Source organism: Garra rufa, chromosome 9 (assembly GCF_049309525.1).
Source record: "Garra rufa chromosome 9, GarRuf1.0, whole genome shotgun sequence".
NCBI lineage: Eukaryota > Metazoa > Chordata > Actinopteri > Cypriniformes > Cyprinidae > Garra > Garra rufa.
The window spans coordinates 32,110,160-32,124,880 of NC_133369.1; the positions used below are offsets into that span (position 1 = coordinate 32,110,160).

The 14,721-nt window shown below is 35.7% G+C and overlaps 1 protein-coding gene across 1 annotated transcript in view; it reads left to right on the plus strand.

The window, feature by feature from the left end:
• The window catches only part of mtbp (MDM2 binding protein), a 37,967-nt gene extending 24,680 nt beyond the window's left edge, over positions 1 to 13,287 (plus strand). The window contains exons 17-22 of the mRNA XM_073846568.1: positions 1,643 to 1,738; positions 1,848 to 2,099; positions 4,739 to 4,934; positions 6,806 to 6,919; positions 10,021 to 10,086; positions 10,223 to 13,287. Of these exons, the coding sequence (XP_073702669.1) occupies positions 1,643 to 1,738; positions 1,848 to 2,099; positions 4,739 to 4,934; positions 6,806 to 6,919; positions 10,021 to 10,086; positions 10,223 to 10,261 (763 nt within the window). The 3' untranslated portion in view covers positions 10,262 to 13,287. The remainder of the gene's footprint in view (positions 1 to 1,642; positions 1,739 to 1,847; positions 2,100 to 4,738; positions 4,935 to 6,805; positions 6,920 to 10,020; positions 10,087 to 10,222) is intronic.
• Positions 13,288 to 14,721: the final 1,434 nt, after the last annotated feature.

Here is a 14,721-nt window from a genome sequence, read left to right on the forward strand (position 1 = left end):
TTTTTATTTTATGCTTGCCCCGGTCTTAAAGGGATAGCTTAGCCCAGAGTACTTTATTTATTCACCCTCACGCTGTTTGAAAGCCTATATGACTGTCTTTCTTCTTTGGAACACAATAGGTGAAATTTTTGAAATGTGAAGTTCAGGATTTAAAAAAAAAAATGAATTTGGATCAACATCAGGGTCATTACTGATGACAGAATTATTCATTTTGGTGGCCCTATTGTGACTGTATTAAAATGTAGGTTATGAACTAGTAATGTACTAGAAATAAAGATAATACTGAAAACATTTTCTTTTTTAGAGGAAAAAGATAGATTGTCAAGATTTTTCACATAACTTGCCCTCCACCAGGTGCACACAATCTCTAGAAATGTGCAAACAGTTGAGGTCAAAAGTTTACATACACCTTGCAGAATCTGCAAAATGTTAATTGTTATATCAAAATAATGAGGGATCATACAAAATGCATGTTATTTTTATTTAGTACTGACCTGAATATGGTTTTTCACATAAAAAAGATGTTTACATATAGTCCATGAGAGAAAGTAATAGTTGAATTTATAAAAATTATTCCATTCAAAAGTTTACATACACTTGATTCTTAATACTGTTCTGTTACCAGCTGTTTAATAATAATAATTTTTGTTTATATAGCGCCTTTCCAGAGCTCAAGGACACTTTACAATGAATGTAACAAAGAAGAGATAGTACAAACAGACATTGAAAGAAACAGTAATCAAGTAGAGAAACATTAGGTTAACAAACATACAAGAAGTCAAATATAACAAACAGGAAATACAAAACAAGACCTAAGAGACCTAAGTGATAGTTGTTCATGAGTCCCTTGTTTGTCCTGAACATTTAAACTGCCTGCTGTTCCTTAGAAAAATCATTCAGGTCCCACAAATTCTTTTTTTTTGTTGTTGTTGTTTTTTTTTTAGCATTTTTGTGTATTTGAATACTGAGGAAAACTGAGGGACTCATATGCAACTATTACAAAAGTAGATACAATGCATTAAGAGCCAGGTGGTGAAAACTTTTGTACAGAAATAACGTGTACATTTTTATTTTGCCTAAATATCTTCTTTTTTTAAATTTAGTACTGTCCTTTAGAAGCTACAGAAGATACTGTCTTTTGTTCCCCAGAAGACAAAATAAGTTAAATTTACCTTGATCTTCAAATTCAAAGTTTTCAACCCCCAGCTCTTAATGTATAGTTTTCCTTCTGGACCATCAGTGAGTGTTTTAACCTTCTGTGATAGTTGCATATGAGTCCCTCAGTTGTCCTGAAAATAAGGATCTTAAAATCATACAGTCATTGTTGGAAAGGGTTCAAAATACACAAAAATGCTGAAAAACCAAAGAATTTGTGAGACCTAAAGGATTTTTCAGAAGAAGCAGTTTAACTTGTCAGGACAAACAAGAGACTCATGAACAACTATTAGTAAAAATTCTGGTATCAACTCAGTATTAATAATCAGCCGTATGTAAACCTTTGCACGGAATCAACACTCTTATTTTGGTAAAATTAACATTTTGCAGATTCTGCAAGGTGTATGTTAACTTTTGACCTCAACTGTATGTAGTTATTCCTGAACTGATTGTCTCTAAATGTGGTTTGTTTTTGTTGTTTGTATAGTGAACATGCATTTCAGTTGTCTCCTGACCTCACACCCAGGAAGGTGACGAATCTTCCTTTCTCAAAAGCTGCCCGATCCCACTACCATGGAATAGAGTAAGTGTGTGTATGTGTTTGTGTGTGTCTATATAAAACCATCCATTTTACAATCTCTTCTCCCTAATTCCTCCTCCATCTTCTCAAGTATTCTCTGGATGTGTTTCAGGTTCTGTCTGGATGAGCGTAAGGCCCTTGAGCGAGACCGTAGCTTTGTGAAGCTGCAGTCTCGTCTAATAAGATACGAAACCCAGAGTACATGCTGTAAGGAGCCCTGCCCTGTGCCATTCGCCCTGAGTCCTGCTCCCTCCCCAGCCGTTCTGTCTGAACCGGGCAGCGTGCCCGATGGTGAAGCTCTGCACAGCGAGCCGCCCCGCCTCAAACGCCGCTCCCGAGAAACAGACCTCCAGCCACACAAGAGGTGAGAACACTTCATGCATACTAATGATGAAGGGTCGTCTCATAGCTTTTTCTTACATATAGATGGCCACAGGTCTTCTTGGGATATTGTTCATATTTTATATTTTTGCATCAGGTAGCAGGTCAGGCATTAAATAGGATGCAATAACTTTTCAGGTCCTTTTTATTCCATCAAAAAGCTGTTTTATTTGCAGTGCTAAATATAATTTAATCTGTCATTACATGCCACAAGGGGCTGCAAAAGGGTGCAGGGGGTCTGTGGACAGATTCAAAGTATAAAAATGTATATAAAAATTTACCAAATTTGCCGCTCATCTCATAATTTCTGATCAGTCTTTAGAAAGCAAAAAGATAATAGTAATAATCACTGTTTATATTATTTTGTAGGGCTGGGCAATAAATATTGATTTCTCAATTTTAATCAGTTCTCAATTGTACAAAACAATATTGATTCTTAAATCCCAAGAATCAATTAGTCTAGCCTGTTTTCAGTTATTGAACAGGACATTGTAGCGCGTCTCCCATCCAATAAATCGCAATAAGCTTTGTGCTTTATTAGTTTTGATATGAAACAATGTCTCAGATTTCAAATTCTGACGATTTTATTGAAGTATTCAAACCATAAATGCTGTTTTGGCACTGTTTAATGTGGAGTGACAGTTTGCTGAAGCGCCTCAGTTCTAGAGAAGCGGCAGCGCGAAGCACATGTGAACTGATTATCTCCTCTGCTTTAATACCAGTTTATGAAAAATAAACATGAATGAACATGCAAAGGTATGTTAAAAGAAAGAGTCATCGTTCAATCAGTGTTTTAACCGCACAAAGATGGCAATACAAAAGCTTTTAAACAATGTCACGTAATGGCACATTTAACTCTGGAATAAAAACATATTCGGTGACCATAAACTCTTTAGTCAGCTAGAAACTCTAGAGAGGAGCATTTTGTTGAATATAGACATTACTTCAATCTTAAGTGTCACATGATCCCTCAGAAATCATACTAATATTAGGGCCCTATGAACTCAGTTTAAATTTTTCCCCAATTTAGTTTTTGGTTTTGTTTTAATTTTCCTAATTTTCAATATTTATGAAAAAATTATATATTTTTTTCTAGACTGATTAATTGAAATCATGAAACCTACAATATTTAACTGTAATTTATTTAAAGTTTTACAAAAATTTAATTTTTAAGGCCCTATGAAATATTTATATAATATTTAATATAACAAGGGTTTCTGTGAACACCTTTAAGTTTCTGTTTGTATATGATATAACAATAGTTTTTCTCAAAAGAAACCGTAAAATGCTCATGAAGTGACTTCCAGAGCAGTTCTAGAGATTGTGTTCATTTACTCATATATTGAGGCGGCATAGGCTGAAAGCACTGCTGTGTGTGTAGTTAACGAAACCACGAGTCTGCGCCATTTATTCACAAAGAGGCAAACAGAAAATGCAGGATTCATATTTAGATAGTATTTTGCAGCTTAACATTCACAGACACACTGGTCCATATTGTGTTTTGATTTAAGTGTACTCGCCTACTTTTAATTTATTCATCCAAAATTTGGCAAATTCCATGTTAATAAATTCCTTTTCTATGGCTGGATTCTGTGATTCTGTCCGCATTTTTCACATCATGGAAATTATATGCTAATTTGGTGCGTAATTATTATCAATTATTATTCTTATTCTTATTCTTTTTATTATTGTTAAGGGTGTTTCAAGGCCAGTCTGTTGTAATGATATATTATTTGCCAGTATTTAAATAAGTCGACTCGACCCATCGTTACACGCCTCATCTGAGAAGAGGAATGTTCAATTAGACAGTCAAACTAATGTTTCTCCAGTTAGGTTAATTTTCTAAAGCTGTCAGTTCATTGATTCTCCCTTGTGGCTCATTTTAGTTCTGCCTGCTCATCATTGCCTTCCTCTGGCCCTCCGTTCCTCTACTTTACATGCATTTGAATGCGCCATACGTCACTCGCACCCAAATTGAATATAGATCTGTGCTTGATGGCCTTGTCAAAGGGTGAAATGAGCAATGAATGAAAATTACAAAGTAGCGCTGCAATGAATGTCAAAGTCTTACCATTTCCAGCATTTTTAGTTGAAATCACGTAGACCCTCTCTAAATGCACTCCACATATGGCAGTGATCAAATGTCTGATGTTTGGCCTTCTTTGCCGCCACAGAAGCCCAGTGTGCATTAGATGATGTGTTGTCAGGACATGAGGTTATTGACTTTTTTTTTAAACGCTGACCTACTGCAGAACTCAAGGGGCCACATTAATTTTAAGGCCTATCATCATCATCTCAGACTTTGCTGTGCGCTAAAATTACCAAAGTGGTGTCACATCACCGGGAACTAAAAGCGCCGGCCTGGAAATTTATGTTCAAGGATAAAAAATCCTGGAACTGAGCAGTTTCTTATTAAACGGGCTTAGAAAAAGAGTGCTGGAGCTGAGATCTCCAGAAGAAAAAGAGGTAGAAGTGTGTGCTTCAGTGCTTAAGTAGGCCGTCACATCAAGTCATTTTGATTAGTTTTGATGTGAGTTACAAAGTGAGATTGTGGGATTGATGATCTCAGAGAAGCAATATCTTACACCATCCACCTCATCCCTTTTAAAATCCCTTTCTCAGGTTCTGTAAATCAGAGAGCTCTGAATCTCTGGGTGCAGGTGGTACTCACCCAGTAGTGGGGGCTCTACGGCAGCAAACAGCCCACTCCCGTTCCAGCTCAGGTCTGGCTAGACGTTCTGCTTCGGTTGCCGACCCCTCACCCAGTCAAAAACCCAGCCAGACCCAGACAGAGTCTCGCTCCCAGAAACACACCAGGGTAAGTGCTAATGACCAGGTCCAGAAAAATGTATATTTTCACATTTTCTACAGAGATTCTACAGAGATAAAATCTGCATTATGAGTGCATTAGTGATGCTCAATATATATTGCTATCATTTTGTTTATCATGTGACAAAGGAGTTTTATATATATATATATATATATATATATATATATATATATACTATTTTTAAATCTCATGGGCTGATATTTATGGAAGCCCATTTCTGCCAATTAATACAAAATAAAAAAGGTTAGTCTGACTTTTAAATAAACTCGCAGTAAGCAAGTGCGAGTTATAAAGTCAGAAATGTGAGATTAAGTCTCTGACAATTGCGAGTTTGTATCTCACAATTCTGACATTTTTCTCACAATTGCGAGTTTTATTGCAATTCTGACTTTTTTCTTACAATTATTTTTTTGTGAGAACTCAAACTCAGAGTTTATATCTCGCAATTCTAACTTTTTTCTCACAATTGTGCATTTATATCTCTTAATTCTGACATTTTTTTTCGGAATTGCGAGTTTGTGTCTCTCAACTCATACTTTTTTCATACTCGCAATTCTGATTTTTTTCTTACAGTTGTTTTTTTTTTCTCAGAATTGTGAGATAAAAACTAGCAATTCTGACTTCTTGCAATTGCGAGTTTGTGTCTCGGAATTTTGACTTTCTCAAAAATGTTTGTATCTTGCAGTGTTCATTTGTATCTGAATTTTTTTTCGCACTTGCGAGTTAGTATCTTGCAATTCTGACTTTTTCTCGGAATTGTGAGTTTGTGTCTCAGAATTCTGACTTTCTCACAATTTTTTGTGCAATTTTTTCGCAATTCTGACCTATAGCACAATGTTCGTTTGTATCTTGCAGTTCTGACTTTTCTTGCAATTGCAAGTTTGTATCTTGCAATTCAGATTTTTTTTTTTTTCCTGCAATTGGTAGTTTATTTCTCGCAATTCTGACTTTTTTTCCCCACAATTTCTTTTTCTTTGAATTGTTAGATAAAAACTCGCAATTGATATGAAATATTAATTTGAAGATATAGCTCACCCAAAAAAGAAAATTCTGTCATTAATTACTCACCCTCTTCCAAACCCATAAGACCTGCGTTCATCTTCAGAACACAAATTAAGATATATTTTATGAAATCCAAGAGTTTTCTGACCCTGCATATACAGCAATGGTACTACCACATTCAAGGCCCAGAAACGTAGTAAGGACATCATTAAAACAGTCTATGTGATATCAGTGGTCCAACCTTCATTTTATGAAGCTATGAAAATACTTGTGCGCAAAGAAAGCAAAAATTATGACTTTATTCAACAATTTCTTCTCTTCCCTGACAGTCTTCGTCACATGTTCATGAGCGTACCACACAGAATATTTTAACAATGTCCTTACTACCTTTCTTGGCCTTAAATGTGGTGTTGCTGTCTATGCAGGGTCTGAAAACTCAGATTTTATCAAAAATATCTCAATTTGTTTTTTGAAGATGAACAAAGGTCTTACGGGTTTGGAACAAATTAAGGGTGAGTAATTAATGACAGAACTTTCATTTTTGGGTGAACTATCCCTTCAAGTGCTAAGAGAGACATACAAATGGTGCAGCTTTGTAGAAAATTGGTTGCCAGGGACTACGGTCAAATGTGCAGTTTAAGGGTCATCATTTCAAAATACCTGAATGCTGCATTTAACCAGTCAGAATCATGTATACCAGAGAGCCATGTAAAAGCCCATTCAAAACCTTAAACCTTTTACTTTATTCCATGAATTCAGTACTGCAGTCATCAGCAAATGTCATGTCTTTATGTGAGGTCTGTGAGTGCAGTAGTTCAGTGATTGTGCATGGTTCTCATCCGTTGTTTCTGCTTCAGATGCTGAGGGAGGTGGTTGCTAAGACGCTCAATAAACACGGGATCAGCAGTGAGCACAAGTGCTTTGAAGCCTGCAGTCAAAGACTGTTTGACATATCAAAGTTTTATCTGAAGGTGGGTACGAATCATTCTGCCGCTTTCCCTCGCACCCTGCTGTCCTGCCTTTAGGACATCTTTGAAGCTCTCAAAATATGCTGCGTAAACGCTACCGATTGATGTTATCTACATCATTTATCCATGACAGGGGAGCAAAAACTTAGTTCAAGAAACTGCTTTGTTCCTAAAGCATTCAGTGAGGGGGAAAAATCACTCTTCTGTAGCACCTTACTATTTTCCCTGAAGTTGTTTTAGTCAAGATTTTTATGTGCACCAAAATCATTCATAATTTACTCACTGTATACAGTCTGTCTCTGCTCTAAGCCTGCTTTAACACTTCAGTATATCAATGGCTTCTGTTATGATAGGCTAGCCATCACTTACCAGCACAGTTGTCAATGTTGTTTATCAGGACAGGTCAAGTCAATGGATACTGAATTGACATCGATGTTCCATGAAAACACATTATATCTCATGGTTGTGATGTTTTATATCAACAGGGTTCGTACAAGGTGCTTGACATTTTTAAATTTAAGGCCTGGAAAACCCTTTGAAAATAGCAATGAGAGATTACTTGAAGAGGTTCTTGAAAAGTGCTTAAATTATTATAAGACAATGTATCTATTAAATAAGTGTTCTTAATTTTTTTAATAAGCACATATCTTTTCATGCAGTTAAAAAATTATTATTATTATTTTTGCCTATTTCAGTTAATGTCATAACACTGTCAAGCTAAACCAATAGTAGTACTGACAGTGTCATGTAAACATGGCAGAAGATGCAAAAAAAGGAACAGATAAACCATATCAATTGAGTGAGTCATTTAAGCTGGAAACGCTTCGATTGATTCAAACTCATGACTTATTTTCATGTCAAGTGATTCACTTAAAAGCCAGATTGAATTAAAAGAGCTTGTAATGATTGTAAAAACCATTGCATCCCAACATGATTCACTGTTTTAAACCGCTCCAATTGGTTTGCATATCACAAATCATTTGATTTAGATCGAAACTTCACATATCGCAAATCATTTGGTTCAGATCGGGACTTCGAAGGGGGTTCTTGAATCATTCCACGAACAGAAAGATTTGCGATCTGCGCTCCGAATGCTGACCTGAAATTATGGTTCACGAATCATTAATAAGATCGGGACTTCAGAGCATGGATAGCAAGTCATTTGATTTAGATCGGAACCTAGAAACAGATTGTGAATAATTTGATTCTAATCGGAGTGGGTTCGTAAATCATTTGATGTAGATCGGAACTCCGTGTATCGCGAATGGATTGATTTAGATCGAAACCTCAAGTTGGGTATCACGAAGCATTTGATTTAGATCGGAACTTTGCGTATCACGAATCATTTGATTCAGATTGGGACTTTGTGTATCGCAAATCATTTGATTCAGATTGGGAATTCGGACTGAGATCTTAAATCATTCTGCAAACTGAGTGATTCGCGATCTGTGCTCTGAGCCCTGATCTGAAATGATGGTTCACGAATCATTATTCAGATCGGAACTTCTGAGCGAGTTCGCAAATCTTTTGCTTTAGTTTGGAACCTAGAAGCGTGGATCGCAAATCATTTTATAATGACATGAGAGTGGCTTTGCGAATCATTTGACGTAGATCGGAACTTCGCGTATCACGAATCAGTTGATTTAGATCGGAACCTCAAGTTACGTATCACGAATCGTTTGATTCAGATCGGGATTACAGAGCGGGTTCTTGAATCATTCTGCGAACTGAATGATTTGTGATCTGTGCTCCGAGTCATAATATGAAATGATGGTTCGCAAATTATTATTCAGATCAGAACTTCGGAGCGTTAGATAGATCGTTAGGATAGATCGCGAATCATTTGATTTAGATCCAAACTTCGCAGAGGGTTTTTTCTTATACGGTAGAAAACATCAAACCATCAGTGAGTACTCTGATTGAAGTTCTTGATTTTACGGTATCTGTACGAACCTGTATCAATAGATAGTATTTTAAAAATGTCACCTTTAAATATAACTTAAAGGTATAGTTGACCCAAAAAAATGAAAATTCTGTCATTAATTACTCACTCTCATGTCGTTCCAAACCCATAAGACCTTTGTTCATCTTTGGAAAAAAAAATTTTATGAAAAAAGAATGGCAGCTTCTGCGTCAGCAGCACCACAATCATGCGTCGTGGTACTCTCGTGAACGTGCGGCTAAGACTAATAAGGAAGAGAAGAAATTGATTAAAAAAGTTGTTATATTTGTTTTCTTTCCAAACAAAAAGTGTTCTCGTGGCTTCATTAAATTACAGTTGAACCACTGATGTCCCATGGACTTTCTTAACAATATCCTTACTACCTTTCTGGGCCTTGAACGTGTTAGTTGTGTTGCCGTCTATGCAGGGTCAGAAAGCTCTTGGATTTCATCAAAAATATCTTAATTTGTGTTCCGAAGATGAACAAAGTTCTTATGGGTTTGGAACAACATGATGCGTAATGACAGGATTTTCATTTTTGGGTGAGCTATCCCTTTTAGTTTATCAAGTTAATATAAGTTTTTTTTTATATGTACGTTTATTAATTTATTCAGATAAAAATATACATCTATCCGTTTTTTTGCTTAAATGTAGTTCTCATAACAGTATGCTAGTCAAACTGTATGTATAAATGTTGTAGAGCATTTGCATATATTTACCATATAAAAGTTTCAGGTCAGTAAGTTTATTTAAAGAATGTAACTTTTCATTATGAAAAACAGTTTTCTATGTGAATACTTTTTTTAAATGTTATCATTCCTGTGATGCAAAACTGAATTTTCAGCAGCCATTTTCAGCAGTCTGCACTGTCACATGATTTCAATGGTTAAAACAATTGTTCTGCTTAATTTTTTTTATGGAAACCTTGATTTTATTCATTTTATAACCTTTATGTATCACTCTAAATGTATTTACTGTCACTTTTGATTAATTTAATGCTTCCTTGCTGAATAAAAGTATTTATTTCTTTAAAAAGAAATCGTACTTTTACGATTTAAATGGTAGTGTAAGTATGCATAAATGTAATTAAGCATAAGCAAAGTTTAGAACAATGTTCTTTTCCGAGCCGTTACACCTCAGTAATCTGTTTGTTTTACAACAGGATCTGAAAACCTCACGTGGCCTTCATGAGGAAATGAAGAAAGCAGCCAGTAACAACGCCAAACAGGTAAAGCACACACGTCAGTTCACTGTGTTTTGAAAATGACAAATTACAACTGTATAAATTTTAGAGGGCATCTTGCAGAAATAACTCAAAACAACAATGTAAAATGTTTTTATGCACACGCTCTTCTCATCCACAGGTGATTGATTGGGTTGTGGAGAAATCATCTAAAAGATGACTTCATTTTCAGTTGGAAACGTTGAAGGTAAACCTGCAGTAGGACACAATAATAAGAACAAACAAAATGATGCTACAAAGTGAATGGATGAAGCTTGAAGAAACTTCTCACAGCATTAATCATAGAACTGTTCCTAGCATGTACATATTTATTGTTTTTTATGTTTGTGATAATCATGTTTTAATGTATTAAAAACATTTCATTTGGTTTTATATGGATTTCACTAGAAAATAAATATCTTGAACACTCAAACTGAATGTCTAGCTCTGACAAACAACAGCCAAATATGGTCCCGCGTTTTCTGAGAAACGCTGTTTTGCATCATGAAAATCAGTCAGAGGGCGTTTCTCGCCAGATCGTATTTCAGTAATCGGTTCGCTCAAATCACCACTCGAGCATGAAACAAGGAACACATGAGAGTCTTGACTGTTTTTCCAAAACCTCATCATTCCTTCTGTGATTACTTCATCTTTTCTTGTTCATTGATCAGAAGCTATCAGGACTAAACTACTGCTGCAAGTAGTTTGCCCTAAAATGACTGCTTTGTTGGGATCAGAAGGTCACATTGGGTTGAGGTCATAAAGAGTAACTGCTCTCTGGTACTCCTCGCCCAGAGAAGGTTGAGGGTGTCTCGTTTGGCAAAGTCGCCGGACGCATTCCAGTCCCACACAGGGCCATTGTTCTCGCTCCTGGGTGCCCAGAGGGGTGATGGGAAAGGAGGGAGGGGGCTGCATATTACATTGGCAACCCTGAGAGCCCGCCAAGGCAATATGCAATCTGAACTCACTCGCTGCTTATCAACAGAGCTGCTCGAGTTCATATGGTGAATAGAACAGATGTTTTTAATAGGGTTTTAGCTTATTGGTACATTATATTTCATTTTTCCCAAGCTGAATCAGCTCTGAATTAATATTTTGATCTGTGTGGGTAAACTCTATTAAACTTTTTGACTCTTTTCTACAGTGTGTTTAAGCATCTCACTTTGTTCTCCATGCTGACATCTTGATATAAAAGGGTTCATATCATATCAAGGAATTAATTTTTCCTTGAACTTTTCAGAAGAGTTCATTGCATGAAAATACACTGTAGTTTTCAGAACTTGAAACTTCCACTCCAGTAACCATTTATTGAAACTTGAGATGAAAATGAGGAAGTGTGAATAACATTATTCCTAAACAGTAGAACAAATAATGAGTGAAATACGGAAGAATCAGTTAAACCTTGTGTCGCTCCTGGTTGTGTGTAGCACCTGCTGCTCTACATATCCTGTATATAATTCCTTAAATATCAGTCATTATTTAGTCACTCTCATGTTGTTCCAAACTTGAAGTGACTCAAAGAACTCGTAAAAACTTGTAAACTCTTCTATTGAGAGCTCCAACTTGTGCCACTCGACAGCTGCAACGTCAGTGTAAAATGTAGAGAAGCAATTAGTAGGGGTTCAAGGGCAAAACAAAGATTCAGGTGTCTTATATCATTGGAACTCTGGGTTCAAGACAATCGAAATGGCTAGCTCTGATTTCATTTCTTTCATGAAATTTTGATTTTTTTCGCAAAACCTATTTTTGCAAACTAGTCCTAGGTTTTTCACCCAATCGGAAACATACCAGTGCAGAAAATTTCTCGGATTAGCAAAAGTTGTCAAAACAAAATGGAAGTTCCAGTGTTGGCCGGAACAGGGTTTGTACAAGGTGCTTAAAATATTTGAAGTACTTGAATTTTACTTTTTTCAATTTAAGGCCTGGAAAACCCTTAAAAATAGAAATATTCCTGAAGAGGTACCTAAAAAGTGCCGGAATGATTGAAAGATATTTTTTTTCAGTAAGCACACCTTTCCACGCAAAATTAGACAATTCAAAAAACATAACTTTTTTCACTTAATTAATTTAATATAAAACCAGAGAGCTAAGCCAATTGAGTCATTTACGCTCCAATTGATTCAAACTCATGACTTTATTAATTTCAAGCAATTCACTAGCAAATTTCGCAAAATCTTTTTTTCTGATTTTTTTTTTCTTAGTAGAAAACTTCAAACAATTAAGGCGGTAGTTATAGAATTGAAAAAGTATACACAAGTACAAATCCCTTAAGAAAATTAACCATAGTTGTACTATATGGTAAAAATGTAGTATACTTTGTAATACTTTAGTAATACTTTGCATGCGCTTCACTTTATTTTTGCCATTTCTATTACTATATATATTTTTTATCTATTTATCTTTTTAGAATTTGAAATAGATATTGTTTGATAAGTGAGATTTCTGATTGAAGTCCTTGAAAAGCAAGAAAGTAGTGCTTAAAAGGTCATTGAAAGTCCTGGAATGTCATTTTAAACTAAAATGTTATTAAAATGGCTATAACTCTTGAATGGAATGTGATATATTCACCAAACTCTGAACACATATGAATAAGCTCAATCTTTGGTCAAGGTTTACCAGTTGGTGGTGCTATAAAAGAGGGGCAAAAAAATAAAAATGGCTATGCACACAGTCAGATTGCCTTGGAATTTGGCATGCAGTGTCTTTGTCCAAGGTGCCACCAATATCTAAAAGGGAATTGGTGTCAACTTTGAGCACCTATTAGACTGGTTTAACGAAAGCAGATGAGATTAAAACTCAGTGGGCCTGGTTGACTCTTGGCCCTAAAGGTCTATGAGAAATTTAAAAAGAAATCGGCCACTAGTTGGCACTATCGTGTTTTACGCCGCGTATATCAGGTTTTTCACACATATATACTTGTTAGATGTCCTTATTTTGAATAACTTTGCCTTCAGAACCACTGCTGTCAATCACACCATTGAGCATTATGTAAAAAAAAACTACTTTTTCAAACTTGTAGTCCAAGTTTTAACAAAATTGTTAAATTTGTCATGTTCAGACCAAACTTGGAGTTGATGACAACCATGTCCTGAGGTTACCTTCACAGTTCAGCACAGTGCCACCTTTTGGTCAAGATATATATATATATATATATATATATATATATATATATATATATATATATATATATATATATAAATGACAAAATGAATATAAGGCTTTTTTTCTGCAATTCTTTAGCATATTGGCACCAACTATGTGTGTGTCATTGTAACACCTAATTAACAACACCACATTCATTTGGGAGCAGCACCACCTATTGGTCAGAAGTAAATAATATTACTAGTGATTTTATTTAGGTTTTTCAGCCAATTTGAGTAAAATCATCTTAACTTAATTGTCTTAAAACGTTTGAACCCTGGTCATTGTTGCTTGCAGCTATATTTTCATACTATTCCCACAAATGACTAATGTTTGTGTGTAAATGCAAAAATAATGTGAAAATAAGTGAAAGACATACAATATAGTTTAATGTAGCTAAAGCACAGTGTTCAATAACTATCTAATTTCTCACTAAACAGTGGTTTATTAATAACATGCATTTGCATAAAATCTGTTACTTGTATTGTATTTCCACAGTCGGAACAGGACATAAAAACGTTCAAAGTGGGTGGAGCCACTTTTACTAAAATGACTATAACTGTTGAATGGACTGTTATAGTCATATTCACCAGGCTTGGAACACATAAAGGAGCTCAATCTTTGGTCAAATTACAAAAAAAGGAGTTTGACCACTTGGTGGCGCTATAACAGGGAAAAAAAACATGAAAATGGCTGTAACTATGCACCCATTAGTATGATTGGCTTGAACATTGACATGCAGTATCTTTGTCTAAGGTGCCACCAGTATCTATGAGGGCATTGGTGTATCTTGAAAAACATGGCTGCCATCAGGCAGTCAGCTTTGAGCACCTATTAGACGAGACTAATTAAAGCTGATCGGAACGAAACTCGATGGGCCTGTTTGACTAATGGCTGTAGAGGTCTGTGCGATTTCAGAAATTTGAAAGAAAATCGTTTTTGACAAGACATTTTCCACAAGTTCATATGATTCTTTAGGGTCTTAATGAAAAGTCTATAATATACTTTGGTTAAAAAAATCTCAATAGTAGTGTAAAAAACACCCTTTTACTTTGTCAAAATAAGCTTTGCAAAATATCAACTCATTTTATTGTATGGTCCCTTTAAATGCAAATTAGCTCTGCTCGCCCCGCCCCTCTTTGCCTGGGATTATGAGCCGTAATGTTTACTTTAGCGGCGAAACTTTCCAACAAGCACATTATCAAGAAAGGCCATTTGCAAAGATGCATAAAAAAAAAACAACAACCTTATACTCACTTCTGCTGTGGGTGAAACTGCATCAGGAATGATTTGCTCGAACATAGATGCATATATGCGGGATCGGCGCTTTCCTTTTAAAAACGAAAGTAACATTATCCTCTGCATCTTCAGCGGCTCAGATGTCGGGAGTAAATGACGACTGGTATGTTCATTATTACATCCAACAACAGAACACCTTAATCGGTGACCTCTCCAGTAACCAGTAACCAGTCGGACTGTTTCAGCTCGGTGAGGGCGGGT